At 48.6% G+C, this 15,292-nt stretch overlaps 5 protein-coding genes across 5 annotated transcripts; 3 read left to right on the top strand and 2 right to left on the bottom strand.

Moving 5' to 3' along the window:
• Positions 1-287: 287 nt before the first annotated feature.
• Positions 288-1,321, top strand: K444DRAFT_622743 (uncharacterized protein). Its single transcript, XM_024882154.1, has 3 exons — positions 288-529; positions 581-644; positions 725-1,321. Exons 1-3 carry the CDS (start codon positions 377-379, stop codon positions 919-921), a joined length of 414 nt encoding a protein of 137 aa, XP_024726087.1. The 5' UTR covers positions 288-376; the 3' UTR covers positions 922-1,321.
• Positions 1,322-1,537: 216 nt separating this feature from the next.
• On the top strand, positions 1,538-4,275 carry K444DRAFT_670872 (eukaryotic translation initiation factor 3 subunit C; the record flags this gene model as incomplete). Its single annotated transcript, XM_024887681.1, has 3 exons — positions 1,538-1,928; positions 1,980-2,956; positions 3,007-4,275. The coding sequence occupies exons 1-3, from the start codon at positions 1,577-1,579 to the stop codon at positions 4,273-4,275; spliced, it is 2,598 nt and encodes an 865-aa protein (XP_024726088.1). The 5' UTR covers positions 1,538-1,576.
• A 577-nt stretch (positions 4,276-4,852) lies between these two features.
• K444DRAFT_622744 (uncharacterized protein) lies at positions 4,853-5,366 on the bottom strand. Its single transcript, XM_024882155.1, has one exon. The coding sequence runs from the start codon at positions 5,215-5,217 to the stop codon at positions 4,858-4,860; it is 360 nt and encodes a 119-aa protein (XP_024726089.1). The 5' UTR covers positions 5,218-5,366; the 3' UTR covers positions 4,853-4,857.
• Positions 5,367-7,602: 2,236 nt separating this feature from the next.
• Positions 7,603-9,224, bottom strand: K444DRAFT_622745 (uricase). The gene is made up of 3 exons (XM_024882156.1): positions 8,624-9,224; positions 7,924-8,570; positions 7,603-7,870 (listed from the first exon to the last, which is right to left on the bottom strand). Exons 1-3 carry the CDS (start codon positions 8,758-8,760, stop codon positions 7,746-7,748), a joined length of 909 nt encoding a protein of 302 aa, XP_024726090.1. The 5' UTR covers positions 8,761-9,224; the 3' UTR covers positions 7,603-7,745.
• An 843-nt stretch (positions 9,225-10,067) lies between these two features.
• On the top strand, positions 10,068-14,181 carry K444DRAFT_549522 (uncharacterized protein; the record flags this gene model as incomplete). The annotated part of the gene is made up of 3 exons (XM_024876463.1): positions 10,068-11,014; positions 11,062-12,514; positions 12,568-14,181. 3 exons carry the CDS (start codon positions 10,068-10,070, stop codon positions 14,179-14,181), a joined length of 4,014 nt encoding a protein of 1,337 aa, XP_024726091.1.
• Between the last annotated feature and the right edge of the window lie 1,111 nt (positions 14,182-15,292).

The following is a 15,292-nucleotide window of genomic DNA, read 5'->3' on the forward strand; positions in this document are numbered from 1 at the left end:
AAATCTTGGGAAGGATCACTCAATACCTGTCGAGGTGGTGCATGGAATGCATGGAATTGAGGGGTGCCTGGGCGTAGATGGCTGGAGAAACAGTTTGAGCTTTGTGTTGTAGATTGTCATCGACAGGATCAAGCACAAGCTTGTTTAGATTTTAAATCAGTCTGGAATTTTGATATTGGAGTTTTGAACAAGGGTCTCTTGATCAGTGCCCATCGGGATTAGCGTCGGGGGAGATGTGCGCCACATTGAGGCTCAAAGTACCCCACAATCTCCTTTCAACACTCTTGATCGGCAAGACGCTTGGAGCCCACATACAAGAACCGCAGAAGCAGAGCCCCAAGCTTCTGGAGACTCTGGTTGGCCCCGTGTCGCGCAAATGGCGAGTGCTCAGCAGGACAATTCGAAAGCATCTGCAGATGCTGCCCCTGTTGAGAATGGTCAAGACCTTGCCTCAAGCCCTGGGGAGGATAAGTGGGACGAGGAACGGCTTGAGAAGGCGATGAACACCTTGAAGGAGATGCATATCCAAGTTGGAACCCAAGGCCAATTGCGATGAACCTATTGCTGATATGTGCTGTAGCTTCGTGGATTGCGGACCGCGGTCCCAAGGCTCATTGCACCCCTGACAACCAAGCAACCGTCACGTATGTATTGCAAAGTCCCTTCATAACCCTCGCCTCCCAAATCTGGGAAATCGGAAACAAGCAGCTAACTCCATTTCCAGCCGAGACGCTCTACCACGAGTTCAGGAGATCCACCAGCACTGCGAATCAAGAACTGCAGCAATTCTGGAAGTTGATGAATGACGAAGAGAGCCTCAAAGTCCTTGAACAAGCCAGAAAGAGCAGGGCTGAGAATCCAAACGGAATCAAGCCATGGAAAGTTACAGAACACCCAGACTGGGCCACGAGGGGCACATAAATATAATTTACGGGGTGGCCTGCGCGACAAACGATGTTGGGGCTTGAAAATTACAGCCATACAGTGTATGGCTACTGGCATCAGATGGGCGTTTTGGTTCGCGTCTTTGCGAAGCAAGGAGTTTTTGAGGGAACCTGGTGGTCCTCTACGTGGGCACCTGAGCAGAGATGGAGTCAAAAGTAGAGAGCTTGGGCGGTCACGCTGGCGCTTGGATCTTGTTGGTTTCTGGGGGGGGGGGTTGGAAATTCTCTCCGGAGGATCGTTGGTTTCTGATACTAGGACTGGTTGGCGTGGATGTAAAATTAGTGGTGTTGGGGGTGTGCACTGTGCAGCCCGGGTCGTGACTCGAACAGTTAGCAAGACCCAGTGACTCCCGTCACCAATAAAATTAACAGCACCTATCTATGTTCTTCCATTTCAGGAGCCCGAGTCAAGTCCAAGTCCAAATCCAAGTGAATGACTGGAAGGTGATTCTTGAATTCTTCGTTAGCCGACTTGCTTGCGTATCTCTCAGCACTTCAGCACTTGGGGCTTTTCTGATAGGCAGCCTCGCTTAATTACTGTAACCCCTCCAAACCACGCACCTCGTCGCGACAATTTTGCAAAAATTAAAGACCGCGCGCCGGACTCCACAACCTCCCACCTACACGCAAATATGTCTCGATTTTTCCACGGCGACAGCTCGAGCGAGAGCAGCTCATCGGACGAGGAAGAGCTCTACTCTGAGGAAGAAGTCGAAGAGAAGGTTGCCTCCGACGAGGACGAGGACGAGGAGGAAGAAGATGACGATGATGAGGACTCTTCCAGCGAGGACGAGGATGGCGCGAAGAAGAGTGGCGCAAACAGATTCATGCGAGACGCAGAGTCAGAAAGTGACGAGAGCAGCGATGAGGACCGGGCCAAAATTGTGAAGAGTGCCAAAGATAAACGACTGGAGGAACTGGAGGCCACCGTCAAGGCGATCGAAAATGGACAAAAGATCAATGACTGGGGCGTTATCTCTACAGGTATGTGATACTGGGCAAGTATGGCCAGTCAGTGGCTAATACAATGACCAGAGTTCGACAAGCTCAATCGACAGGTGGTCAAACTCGTCCAAGCTGGCAACACCCCAAAGCCATATATCAGGGCCATTGCAGAACTCGAAGATTTCATGAATGAGACCATTGCCAAGCAGAAGGTATCGACAAAGAAGATGAATGCGACCAATGCTCGAGGCCTCAACGCTGTCAAACAACGAATCAAGAAGAATAACAAGGACTTCCAGAAGGACATCGATGCGTACAAGGCAGACAAGGATGGATTCATGGAATCTGACGAGGAGGAGGAAGTCCCTCTCCAGAAGAACAAAAAGCCAAAGGCTGTGCCCGGTGCGCTTGATGTTGCATTCGACGATGACGATGAGGGATTCTCAACCGTTGGCAAGGGTGGAAGAACACTCCAATTCACACCCGAGAGCATTCTCAAGCATCTAAGAACTATCATGGAGTCTCGAGGAAAGAAGAATACAGACAGAACCGAGCAGATCAAGATTATGGAGAAGCTTTACGAAGTGGCCACAACCCCCTATCAACGAGTTCGAGTTCTTTTGACCCTTATTTCCACACGATTTGACTTAAGTACCGGCGTGCAGACTTTCATGACCCAAGAACAATGGAAGGCTGCAGAACAGGAGTTTGGCAATCTTCTCAAAGTCCTCGAGTCAAATAGAGAACTCGTTGTGATTGAGAACGCAGAAGAATGGGAGGAGGATGATAAGGCTCCAACGATTACTGAGGGAGAAAAGTTCAAGATTCCTGGCAGCATCGTCTCATATGTTGAAAGACTCGACGATGAGCTCACGAGATCACTCCAACACATCGATCCCCACACAGCTGAATACATCGACCGTCTTTCGGATGAGGGAGCTCTCTACAACAACATCGTTCGAACTCTGTTGTATACCGAAAGTCTCAAGAAGGATGAGAGTCTGCAAGTCCCCCAAGACAGTCTGAACCGTATTGTGATGAGAAGACTGGATCACGTCTACTTCAAGGTCAGTCAACCGGTTCTATGTACTCTTCACACAACTAACTTTCGTTGCAGCCGTCTGCAGTAGTCAAGATTCTGGAAGAAAATTGCTGGAAATCGATCCCCACCACCTTAGATTCTGCTATCACACCACGCAGCGAAGTTTCAGATGCCACTGCCCTAGTTAACGTTTTGTGCAACTACCTTTTCGTTAACAGCGAGGGCATCATCCGTGCCCGAGCAATGCTTTGCCAGATTTATTTCCTTGCTCTGCACGACAATTACTACAAGGCTCGCGATATGATGTTGATGTCTCATTTACAAGAGACCATCAATGCATTCGATGTTCACAGCCAGATTCTGTTTAATCGAACTCTTGTTCAGGTTGGCCTCTGCGCCTTCCGAGCTGGTCTTGTCTATGAGGCCCAAACAACCCTCCAAGAAATCTGCGGAAGTGGTCGCCAAAAGGAGTTACTTGCCCAAGGTGTCATGATCCAGCGATATAATCAGGTTTCGCCCGAGCAGGAGCGTCTGGAGCGACAACGCCAACTTCCCTTTCATATGCATATAAACTTGGAACTCCTGGAATGTGTTTATCTCACTTGCAGCATGCTACTCGAGATACCTCTCCTTGCACAAACCGGCTCGTCGCCCGATATAAAGAAGCGAGTCATTAGCAAGACCTACAGGCGTATGCTCGAATATCATGAACGACAAATCTTCACTGGCCCGCCCGAGAACACCAGAGACCATGTCATGCAAGCGTCGAAAGCTTTGGCGGCAGGCGAATGGAAGAAGGCTACCGAGTTCATCCACTCTATCAAAATCTGGGAGCTTATGGCAAAACCCGATTCCATCAAGGCGATGCTTTCAGAGCAGATCCAAGAGGAAGGCTTACGAACATATCTATTCACCTACGCACCTTACTACGATACACTTTCTGTCGCCACGCTCTCGTCGATGTTTGAGTTGACCGACCGAAAGGTCGCTGCTATTGTCAGTAAGATGATCAGCCACGAAGAGCTTCAAGCTGCTCTTGATCAAGTCAACTCTTCCATCATCTTCAGGAAGGGCGTTGAGTTGAGCAGATTGCAGAGCTTGGCTTTGACCCTCAGTGACAAGGCAAGTGGTCTCATTGAGAGCAACGAGCGGACACTGGAGACGAGAACACAAGGCACAGCTAATGCTTTCGAACGACAAGGCGGCCGAGGCGGACGCGGTGGGAACAGGGGCGGCCAGCGTGGTGGTCGAGGGGGAGGACGAGGTGGCGGATCTGGCGCTCCTCGACAAGCCGGCGGTACTCAATTTACCGGTGGTGCGCTGGGTGCTGCGGTCAGAGCCTAATTTGTTGTTTTTACTGCATTGGGACTGGATGTATGGGCTCCGTGCTCTCAAGGCGTTTAATAGAGCTTGCAAAAAGCTTTCATTCATGTTTTTATGAAAATAAAGATCACCTAGTTGCTTAGAGTCCTCTTTGCTTGTCGTTCGTGGCTTTTCTATTCTTTGAACTTGTGAGACTCTCACGGGCTTCGAAAATATCCAAGCGGAGTTAAATAAACACTGTTGAGCGTGGATTAATTCCAATCACAGTCGGAATAATGCAGCAGCCCCTGATCTACCCCAAACCCCTACTCCTTGTCTTTTGCGTTATCTTCATAGCCGTTCTCAGGTAAAGCTGCCTAAATTATAAACAGAATTTGGACCCACGTTTTCAAATTGCGTCCTATTGTTGATATAGTTCCATCCAAACCAAGCGTCTTGATTCAAAGGTTGATTCACAACAGTCATCTGAAAATTTTCGTCAGACTTTTTCTTCTCAGACGAACCCCAGATCGACCAAAGCAAGGAGAAAAGTTTCTACATACTACGGCAGAATCATGATCACCGTTATACCCCCAAGAAATCTGCCACCCCCCAGAATGAGCATCATTGCCATTGCAGCGATAGGCACCGAAGCTGTTCCAGCGTGGGTCGCTGAGAGTGGTGTTCTGTGATGAAATGGGACTTCCGTAGTCTCTGAGGCGGCAGGTGAAGTCGGGCTGGGCGTTGGTGGCCGAGATGACGAATTCGTAGGAGCAGGATGGAGAGGGGAGGGTTGATGGGGTGCAGTCTGAGACATTTATTAATGCTGGGGAAGGGAAAAGCGGAGTGGAAGGGAAGAGCACCTCGAGCTAGGTTAATGATTGTCCAGAATACATTGGGTACTGTGCTGGATTGTTGTTGAGAAGGCGCCGCAAACGTGGTGGTGGTAATTGCAGCAAGCGCTAGAAGGAATTGGGAGACCATTTTTTTGGAGGGTTTCGAAACGACGTTGAAGAATGCGGAGCTGAGATGCTCAGTGGTTTCGAAGCAGATTTGAGAGAGGACATTGGGCGTGGTTTTATAAGAAGGCTCTCTGGATCACGCAGCAAGCTGGTTACGCGAGAGAAGACTGGATGCAAATTCTTTCAGGCTTCGATCTGCGGTTTCCAAGAGATGGTGGAACATTCCTGATATGAACTTGAACTCGGTCCACGATTTTCCTTCTCGAGAGCAGAAAGGCTGAGAAGGCCCGATACTTGAATATGAGGTGCGATGGCATGTTTTCCCTCGATCTCGAAGAGTGGGTCCTCTCTTTTGCAGCAGAGGCTATGGCTTTTGTTATAAGCTTCCGAGGACAAGCCGTAATATCCCAATTCATCAATGGGAATTGCAGCAAATTCAAATAATGTAGGATGGAATGAAACTGCCTATCCTGCACTTCCAAACCTTCCTCACACGAGGCACATTCCTACCGTGCCACTTCGTATGAACTTTGATCACGAAACATATCACCAGAGTCTTCAAGGGTGGGTTGGGAGCTTCCAACAGCTTCATGTGGTGATTGAATAAGGAAGTTCTGTTACTGCGTACCGTTGTTTCCGTCATACTGATGATCACTCGAGGAATGCTGGGCAGTCGTTTCACAGGGCAGTCGCCGGTCCGAGAAATGACGAATAGAGGTAAGACAACGAAGCAACGTTGAGTATGGGTGAAGATCTGTGCAACAACAACATATCTCCGTTCGATGAAGTATTTCTCTTCACGCCAAACCACTGGCTGCTTCTCCATTGAGCTCTTCATGTTGAACAATCGCCTTGCGTTCCTCAGCGATGAATTTTCTGTAGATCTAGTCCTTAGGGCAGTTGTAAAGTCCCCAAGACATGCACACCTCAACGGAAGACTTATCTGTCGAACTTCAACCTCCATCTTCTGCCATGAAATGCTTGCCGTGAGCTCAAAATCTCTTCTTTTACTCATTCACCTCAACTTTCTCCAGACTACTTCCTGATCCTAGCAGCCATCGACATTCTTGAGGTGTTCTCTCGTAAGAATTTCTAATTCTAGGAGCACATAACCCAATGTTGTCGTCAAGGCTAATATACACTTGTGAAGAGAGCCCCCTAGGTTGTGGGCTAGGCATGAGTCCGAGAATTAGCAGTCGACTACAGAACGCAGTTTTCTTTATGTTGTATCAGGAACTTGTTTGAAATTTCCAATTTCCGAGAGAGCATATCGTGTCAGGTGTAGAAGATGAAGCATGGTACTGTTGCCGTGAACAATGGCCAGGATGGACATGATGGTCCCGGTGGTGGCTGGAATCTCTACAGAACTGGGGCACGGTGATGAATTGAAGAGTGTTCGGAAGGTTTAATTGTAATAAGAAAGAGCCAACATTGGGACTTATAAGAGACGCTGATGTTGTCATTTGTTCTTCGAGGTGTCAGAGATTCAAAGTCAGACATAGAGAGGCATCAAGTCTCTTGCAGTATTCATCGGGTAGGTACTTTGCCTCGCTTAATTAAAGGGGCCAGTGTTTATCATTCATGAGAAGCGGAATTCAAGGTGGCCGTTTATTTGGAAAGGTTCGAGTTAACATTTTTTTTTTGGTGACTTGAACTCTTTTTTGTCCACAAAAATTGAAGCGAGCTGTTAAGCAAGGTTGGTGAAACTATTCGGGATTTTCATTCCTCACTATCACTTGCAGAGTCACTTTGTGGTGAGATGGTAGGAAGGTCAAATAATAACAGCACCAGAAGATACAAGACACATCAACTAGAACTTCCGACTTTGGTCGCGCGAAACTTAGATTGGTATCCAACTCGCAGAAACCCCCTCTCCAATGGACCTGAAAGGGGTTGGAAGGGGTAATTGTTTCCCTGAGGCCCCTATTAGAGACGCTTTATTAGGTTTCTCGATGCATAACTCGCAGGTTTGAGTGTTCTGATGCATTTCACCGATCTGTTGCTTTTGGAAAGAGCTTTCCTTTCCGAGATTGGCACTCAATCAGAGTATTTTAGGTTCAACGAGTGGATCCTTGCTGCAGCATGGTTTGAGCGCCTCCATTTCAATGCGATAAATTTTTTTTTACAGAAACGATTATGTGTTGTATGCTCATTGCTTGATATATCTTCCAGGGTTCTCGGAAAAGAACAGGCTAAGCGCAATTCACATAATACAATCCTGACAATCACTCTCTGCGGATACCATGCAGGGATATTCTGGTGCAGCGGGTAACCTTAGGAAACCTACTACGAATTGATGGCATCCCGAACCCCGTGAGATTGCAGAAAATGGGCGAGCCATGTGATTCCTCAACTCAGAAGAGATTGGCAAATGATTGATGTCAAAAAGGATTGAGAAAGAAAGAAATTGTGCACACTTGATGTATTGGTATCTGCAACTAGTATTTACAATCTGGCGTTAATCAACGCTGAAGCAACCTTTTTACCATGCGCCTAATGCCGACGTGTATTTCATGAAGGGCGTTATGTTTTTGTACAAAGCAGTCTTCTCTATAGTTTGGCTGCTGTTTGCGAACGAGCAACTGTGACGTTGATGAGCCCATTAGGCCCTGATTGAGGGGCGTAGACCTCGGCATCCTTGCCGGTGTTCTTCAGGCCCTTGTGCCAGCTCAAGTCTGTGGAATCTCAAATCAGCTCTAATTCTCGAGATAGCTCCTTTAAAACATACCAATTTCGAAATAGTGCTTATTAGGGAGGGAGTAGTCCACGTTTTCGACTTCTGGGACGGCTTCCATGATGTATTCGCACATCTTGTACATAGTGTTCTGGACGGATGGGCTGTCTTCCTCGGCAAAAGTCTTCATTGTGATATCTCTAGCGTCATCGAAAGCCTTGTCGAACTTGGGAACAGCTGCTGTAACTGCAGCAACATTAGGGAATGTCTTCCAAGACCAATTGGCGTCGACTTCAGTTGACAGAATCCTGTCCCAGACCTCAGGAAGCGTGGTGTATTCATCTCGAACAAAGCCGTGGAATTGCGAGCCCGTGCTCTTCAGCACAAGCAAACCGGCGATGCCGCTGCGGATTCCGAGTCCCTTCCCTTTCCGCGCTACAACCTCGACGTTACGAGTCTCGGCTCCATCACGGTAGAAAGAGTGCGGGTGTGGCGTGCCATCTATCGTCATTCTTGTCCAGCGGTGTGTGACAATTTTGATGTGCGCAGCGGTCAGGTGAGAGTATGTTTCGATGAAATGAGTGCCGAGAATGCTGCCAAAGAGCTCGGGAGGGGTGACGGGGTGCTCCTTCGCCTTGATGTAGACGGTGTTCTTCATAGAGTCTGTAGCAACAACCACGCTGTTGTCTGCCTTGGTGTATCTGCAGATAAATGGTTAATTCCGAGAATTCAAGGAGATTGAGGGATAGCGTACGAGGTCTCGATAGCACCCTCCAATAGCACGCAGACGGTCATCTCGGTGACGGTTTGCACGCCCGTCTTCTCATCTCGCTCGACTTTATAGACGCGGACATTGTCCTTGCCATAACGAGCAGAAGCAATTGAGGCCATTTTTGGGTAAGGTGTGGAAACTTAAGTCAATGTCAATTGGCAGGGACGTACTGAAAGTAAGAGTTGTGGCTTAAGTCTGGCAAGGGCTTGAATGTGTGAGGTGATGCTTGATTGAAGTGGATGAGAGTTCGAAAGCGGGAGCTGGGAGCTTTATGTATCCGCATCCACAAGTCTTATCTGGAAAGACGGCACAGCTGTCGACTAGGAGATCCAGATTCCGGCCAAAGCAACTAAGACATCTAGCAGATAAGAGACGTCTGATAGGCTGGTTCGTCGGTCAATGTGAAGGCTGTCGTCGGTTGGATCGAGGTTCGCTCGGAGGCGGCCGAGCCAGCCTTGCGCCGAGTTTAGTTTGCAGTAAAATACAGAATTCTATAAGTCTTGGGGGTCTTCAAATCTTCATGCCTTGCAAAGTTTTACCTGGTCTCATAGGATGCAGAGATTTTGAAACAAGTCTTCTCGTGAATTTCATTTGTTGAGTTGAGCTTTTCGGTCTGGCAAGGCTGACATGCCAGGCTGTGAAAATCCCCGCTTGGCGGAGCTACTTCGTCGTATACTTCATCGTACGATCATCTGAGCAGATCGCGATGAGCCCCGCATGCCTCTCATTGGAAGGACCTCATTGTACGGTAAATGCCCATCGGAGGGAACGAGAGATGAACTATACGGTTTGGAACAGGTGAATTCTCTGCTGCCAAAGGGGTAAAGCAGCTCCAAAATCTCTTCTGAAAGCAGTCTCTCATGCCCTTTGCAATGCCAATAGAGCCAGCCGTATCCGATCGACCTCCTTGGTCCCCCAAAATGTCGGCCCTGCTGCTCGTGTGCTCTATCTTTCATGAATAGCCGGCCAATTATCATCGAGGCACTATATCGGACGTTTGTCGAACGTGTTTTCAAGCGGGAGCAAGCCTTCGCGAGAATTGGGTCCGTGCATTCGAGACTTGGAGGGAGCCTGGCGACCACGCTGGATGCTTAAAACAGAATGATGTACATACAGTGAACGCCATCGCATACAACGAGTCGACGTAGAACCCTACACAGAATTCTTACTCTACGTAGATCCTTTTGGACCCCAATTCCAATTCCGTCGCCGAGTCTCTCATCCGCAAGCTGTCCCTAGACCTCGATATCCCCTCACATCTTCCCCACGATTCTCTTACATTGTCAGCATCGCATGTGTCCTTCATCGAATGCGCCCCGAAAGACTCATTTAGTTGTGTGGATGAACTCCACGGTCCATCCTATAGCTTCCATACACATGCCACCCCCGGACGAAAGACGTTGACCTCAACCCCGTCGATGGACAGATGGTTGGACCACCGAGCACTCTGAGCTCGTCTGCGACGACGACTCAGAAGTCATTTTATACCCAGCAGTCGACCCCGTATAACACGAATGGCACGAAAACTCCTTCAGATCGAGATGGCCTACAACCAGGCGCGCTCGCGAATGGCGCCCGTTCAAATTCCAGCTTGTCGTTTGGGCCCCGCGGCTCATCACTTGCTCCTTCCCCAGTAGCACCTGGCAGCTTTAGTTCAAACATGCGAAATCAGCTTGCACCTTCGAGAACCGGCTCCGGACAAGACATCAATGCCTCGATGGTGAACCTGGAGAGACTCGATGAGGATGATGGCCTGGTATCGGAGCAGGTCCTTGCGACCCTTCGTGAATCGTTGAACCGAGAAATGAAGATCAAGGAAGGCAGTGAGAATATGCTGGAGGCACTGAACACGAAGAAGGCAAAACAGACCAAGGAACAACGGCAGAGGGTGGAGGCAGAGCTCAATTCTTCAAACCAGAAGATCAAGGAGCTGAGGAATCAGATAACGGAGCTCCAGAGGCCGAAACCACCCACAACACCGACAAGGACGCGCATGGATGTTATTTTTCAAAGCAGTAATGGGCTACGGTCTCCCCACAGTGCTACGAAGAGTGCGGCTGGGTCGGAATTTGATGAGCCAACCGAGTCACCCACATATGCCCTCGCTGAGATTCTACAAGCGCTGGAAGTCGAGGGGCTCACTCCGGATTACTATGTTGGCCATGCCAATAATCTAGTCGAGCTTTTCAAACGGCATCCGACTCTGAAATACGATCTGGTTTGGTCAGTCTTTGGCTTGCGGATGCAGGTGATGCTTCTGAGCGAGAGCAGAGAAGTTGTTGCTGCTGGATATCGAATGACGAGATACGCAATTTCGGATATCAGCTCGCTGCAGAAAATAAGATCGCTCAATATTGATTATCTGGTTGTCCTGTAAGTTGACAGTATTTGTATTAGTGATTTCTGCTGACCATGAGCAGTTCTCTAATTAAAGAACGAAAAGCCGATGTTGAACGAGAACAAGCCTTGAAATTTGTCCGCGCCTTTCTGGATGTCAAAGACGGGGTCAGTGAGGTGTCAAGGGCTGTTGTGAGGACCATAGCCTCAGTCGCCGAACACACTGAGGATCGATTGAAAGCTATCTGTATAGAGACTTTGGCCGAAATCATGGTCCGAAACCCGGCCCTTCTCGTGACCTCAGGTGGACTCAGGCCCTTGGCAGATGCTTTAGGGGAAGGGACGTACGAGGCCTCGGGAAGTCTTACGGCAGCATTCCTTTTCCTACTGGATGCACCACAACGCCGGAAATATCTCCGCTCGGGTTATGAACTGGAGGTTCTATTTACAGCTTTCACAGATTCTCTGTATGCCAAGGAGAACATCTTGAAACAAAATTCGAAAGCTATCTCGTATGCATTGAAGTCCTGGCCAGGTCTCATGACTCTGTCGATGTACAATTTCAGAGCTATACGATCCTTAGTCTCCTGTTTGATGCTGCCGAACCCCACGATTCGAGAAACAGTCATCGATCTTCTCTACTCGCTGCTCCGGATCAAATCTCCATTTTGGGCACCCTCTTTCTTAGCTGGCCGGCGACTAACAACATACGGGCGAGTCGCTACTCTCAAAGCTGCGCCGCAGAAGACTGCGCAACCTGTAGAGGAAGAACCTGGGGAGAAGAGTTTCGTAGACCACTACACGGCATTGTTACTCGCAGTCTTGATCGCATCGGATATGTTACCAGGTCTTCTACAGGTAACTCGAGACGCCGACAATTCGATGCTGAAGCGGAAGACGACACTACTAATCGGAGAAGTCTTGAAGCTTGCTGATAGTTTACTACCCTCAACTTGGAGTGCTGATCTGCAGCTCCTGCCGGAGCTTTTTTCTGCAGCCTCTCACTTTGGAGACAACGAACGATTTGATGCGACCGGAACCGTGTACCAAATCAGCAGTGTTAGTAGGACATTATACCGGACAGTACCTGCTGCTGGAGGTATCTTAGCAAGCTCAATCAACAGCAGCCAGGACAACCTGGCTAGTCTCGAGGACCAACCGAAGAGCAACCCGAATGTCACGCTAGATGAGACCACCTTCCGTCAGCTATTGGTTGAGACGCAAGTCTTGTCAAGTACGAACCCAACAAAATGGAAATGGGACATCATCTTGAAGATCATTGAGGGCCCATTGTTGAACGGCAAGCGTCTGGACGAAGCTATCAAAGCATCGAAATTCATCAAGCGAATCATGAGCTTTTACCGGCCATTCAAGTACAAGTTTGCCGAGGTCAGAAACACTCGAATTACTCAGAAATATGTCAAGGTCGGCTGTGCTCTTATCCATACTCTTCTCCAAACTGTGGAGGGTGTCAGGTACCTTGCGGACAACAAGCTACTCAGGCAGATTGCCGAGTGCCTGGCACAGTGCGATCCAGTAAGTTTTAAAATCTGCGAATTTTCTGTAACAATAAGACTAATATCATCCAGACTAGCGGATTGACGGCTCAATCTCCAATGTTCTCAAAAGAACGCCTCCAAGAGACCCTTTGTTGCGGATATTTTGCAATGCTGGGGACCATGAGTGGAGATTTAAAAGGCTTACAGATGCTGGATCGCTGGCGTATGATTAATATGATGTATCACATCATAGATCTCAAACAACGTCCTGATCTCATTAAACTTTTGCTTTCGAATTTCGACTACAGTTTACCAGGTCATCCAAGAGTTCTACTCTCGAAAGCTCTAACTGCAGGATCGAAAGAGATACGCATCTATGCAACGAATGTTCTGAGAAAGTACTCTAGTCGGTCGAGAACAAATGGGCCGGGTAACCAAGGCGTTGGGGATTCCAAATGGGCTATTCAGCTCCTTGTGACGCAATTATACGATCCGGAAGTGGAAGTTTGTGCAACTGCAATTAAGATTCTGGAAGAAGCTTGCAATCGAAAGAACTACCTAGAGTATATCGTTGAGTGCAGGCCTGCACTTGATCATCTTGGAGAAATTGGGGCGCCTTTACTTCTGCGGTTCTTGTCAACTTCCATTGGATACCATTATCTTGACGGCTTAGACTACATCAGTAACGAGATGGACGACTGGTTTCTTGGCCGAAATGACACATATGTTGGTGTGATCGAGGCAAGCTTAGCGCGCTCTTTTGTTGAGGTCACGGAGGAGACCTCAAATCGTTTGAGTATGGATGTCGACAGCTTTGAATTGGAAGGCGACAATGACGCTCATGTACCACCACACTTTTACAGGGAGTTGACAAGGACAAAAGAGGGTTGCAAGCTTCTCCGTGACAAGGGTCACTTTGAAGAATTTGCAACGACAATTCGCGAATATGGCATGCTCTCTGACGATTCAGAGCTGATATTGAAGGTCAAGGGTTGCTTGTGGGCCGTTGGCAATGTCGGATCCATGGAGCTCGGTGCCCCGTTCCTGGAAGAATGCGACGTGGTCGAGAACATCGTGAGGATTGCCGAATCACATGAGATTATGAGTTTACGAGGGACAGCATTCTTTGTTTTGGGACTGATCTCACGCAGCGTTCACGGGCTCGAGATTCTGTCCGAGTTTGGATGGGACAGTAACACGACAAAGATGGGCGTATCGCTTGGCCTTTGTATACCACAGAACTTGGGAAAGTTCTTCTCGTTCCAACCGTGGAAGCATGAGAAAGTCTCCGACATTGTCATGACAGAGTCTCAGAAAGCTGCAGCCGAAGCAGCCAAAATGGATGATGATATTGTCAATCAGCGAATTCTAGAGCTCATCGTTGATCTTGGGAATACAGTGCTCCAGAAGAGAGCAATGACGGAGCTGATGCACATCAAAGCGAAGAAGGTGCCTGGTTTCAAGCAACCGGCTCTTTTCAAAAAGATCATGACGCTCTTGGAATCACATCACTTCCGTCTCGGAGTTCGACATTTCGTCGCAGAGCTTTTTGACAGAAGTGTCCTACGACGGATTGTCTTCGGGGAAGAGAACAGTGATGACGAGATGAATAGTGATGTCGATGATACTGGCAGCGAGGGGAGGACTGAACGCCAACGAAGCATTAGTGATCTATCAGGAACAGCGCCCGAGTCAGGAGTTTAAGGGAAATGCTTGTGGGATAGGATATGTACGATTATAAGACCAGGCGTATTTACGTGGGCATTGGAGGTCAAATCTGAAAGGCGTTCTTCGTTGTAAAAATAGGCATGGATTATGAGGAGACTGGCGCAGGATTGGACCGGTGGGTGGACGGTGTATAGTTGCGTTTCGGAGCGTTTCAACAAACGAGGAAAGGATTTGATGCTTGAACCATCTTTCGATCGTCCCTAGTGTGTGGTCACCTAGCCTGGGATTTTCATCTTGGAATACCACAGCCGTAAAAGCAGGGTCTCCTTGTAGGCAGACGGGGCGATTTGGGTAAGCTAGGGGGAGAAACCTTCTCCACAACATCGTGGCCTTGAGAAAGAGAGTAATTGCCCACCGAAGATCCATGTCGTCTCATTCCCGTAAAGTCTGCCTCGTAGCGTAGGGTGAGGTAGGGGATACGACTTACTTTTGCACCGCCTTGTCGCCCTGGGCGTTGGTCAAAAACTGGGCTGCAGGGCGACGTCGTGTCGACTGATTCCTGCAGTATTTATATCTCCCGCCTCCCACAACCTTTTCAAGACCAAATCTTCTAATTTGAATTTTACTTTCCTCTATTTTTGGCTGCAAGTGTGGACCACGAGAGTTATCCTGCTGAGACCATCTTTGCAAGCGTGGGAGGCACCATGGCATCGCAAGTTGGCACAAAAGCTTGATGCTCACCAACTAACGAGGTGAATAGGTTTACTGCCGAGGACATGCTGCCTGCGATAGGAGGCACGATGGAATCTGCTGCCCATGAGTATGTTAACGTTTGATGTCATCGTGAATGGGTTTCGAACTGTCCTCGATAATCCCAGACCGCCGGACGGCGGGCTAGATCCCAGGAAGACCCAAGGTCTGGAACACTTCGAAGATAGCAGCATTGGGCTCTGTTCAGGTATTCCGAAATGGTCCAATCGACTGGGCCAAATCTTGCACCGTGGAGCATATCAACCTCACCTCAATTCAAGGAACCCATCTTCATTATATCTCTTCCACAGATTTGCGGAACTCTGAGGAGCGTACACAAAGCGAAAGTATGTAATCGCAGACGACCTCGGTTCCCTCATTTATCTTTATATGGGCA

The sequence above is a fragment of the Hyaloscypha bicolor genome, assembly GCF_002865645.1.
Source record: "Hyaloscypha bicolor E unplaced genomic scaffold K444scaffold_191, whole genome shotgun sequence".
NCBI lineage: Eukaryota > Fungi > Ascomycota > Leotiomycetes > Helotiales > Hyaloscyphaceae > Hyaloscypha > Hyaloscypha bicolor.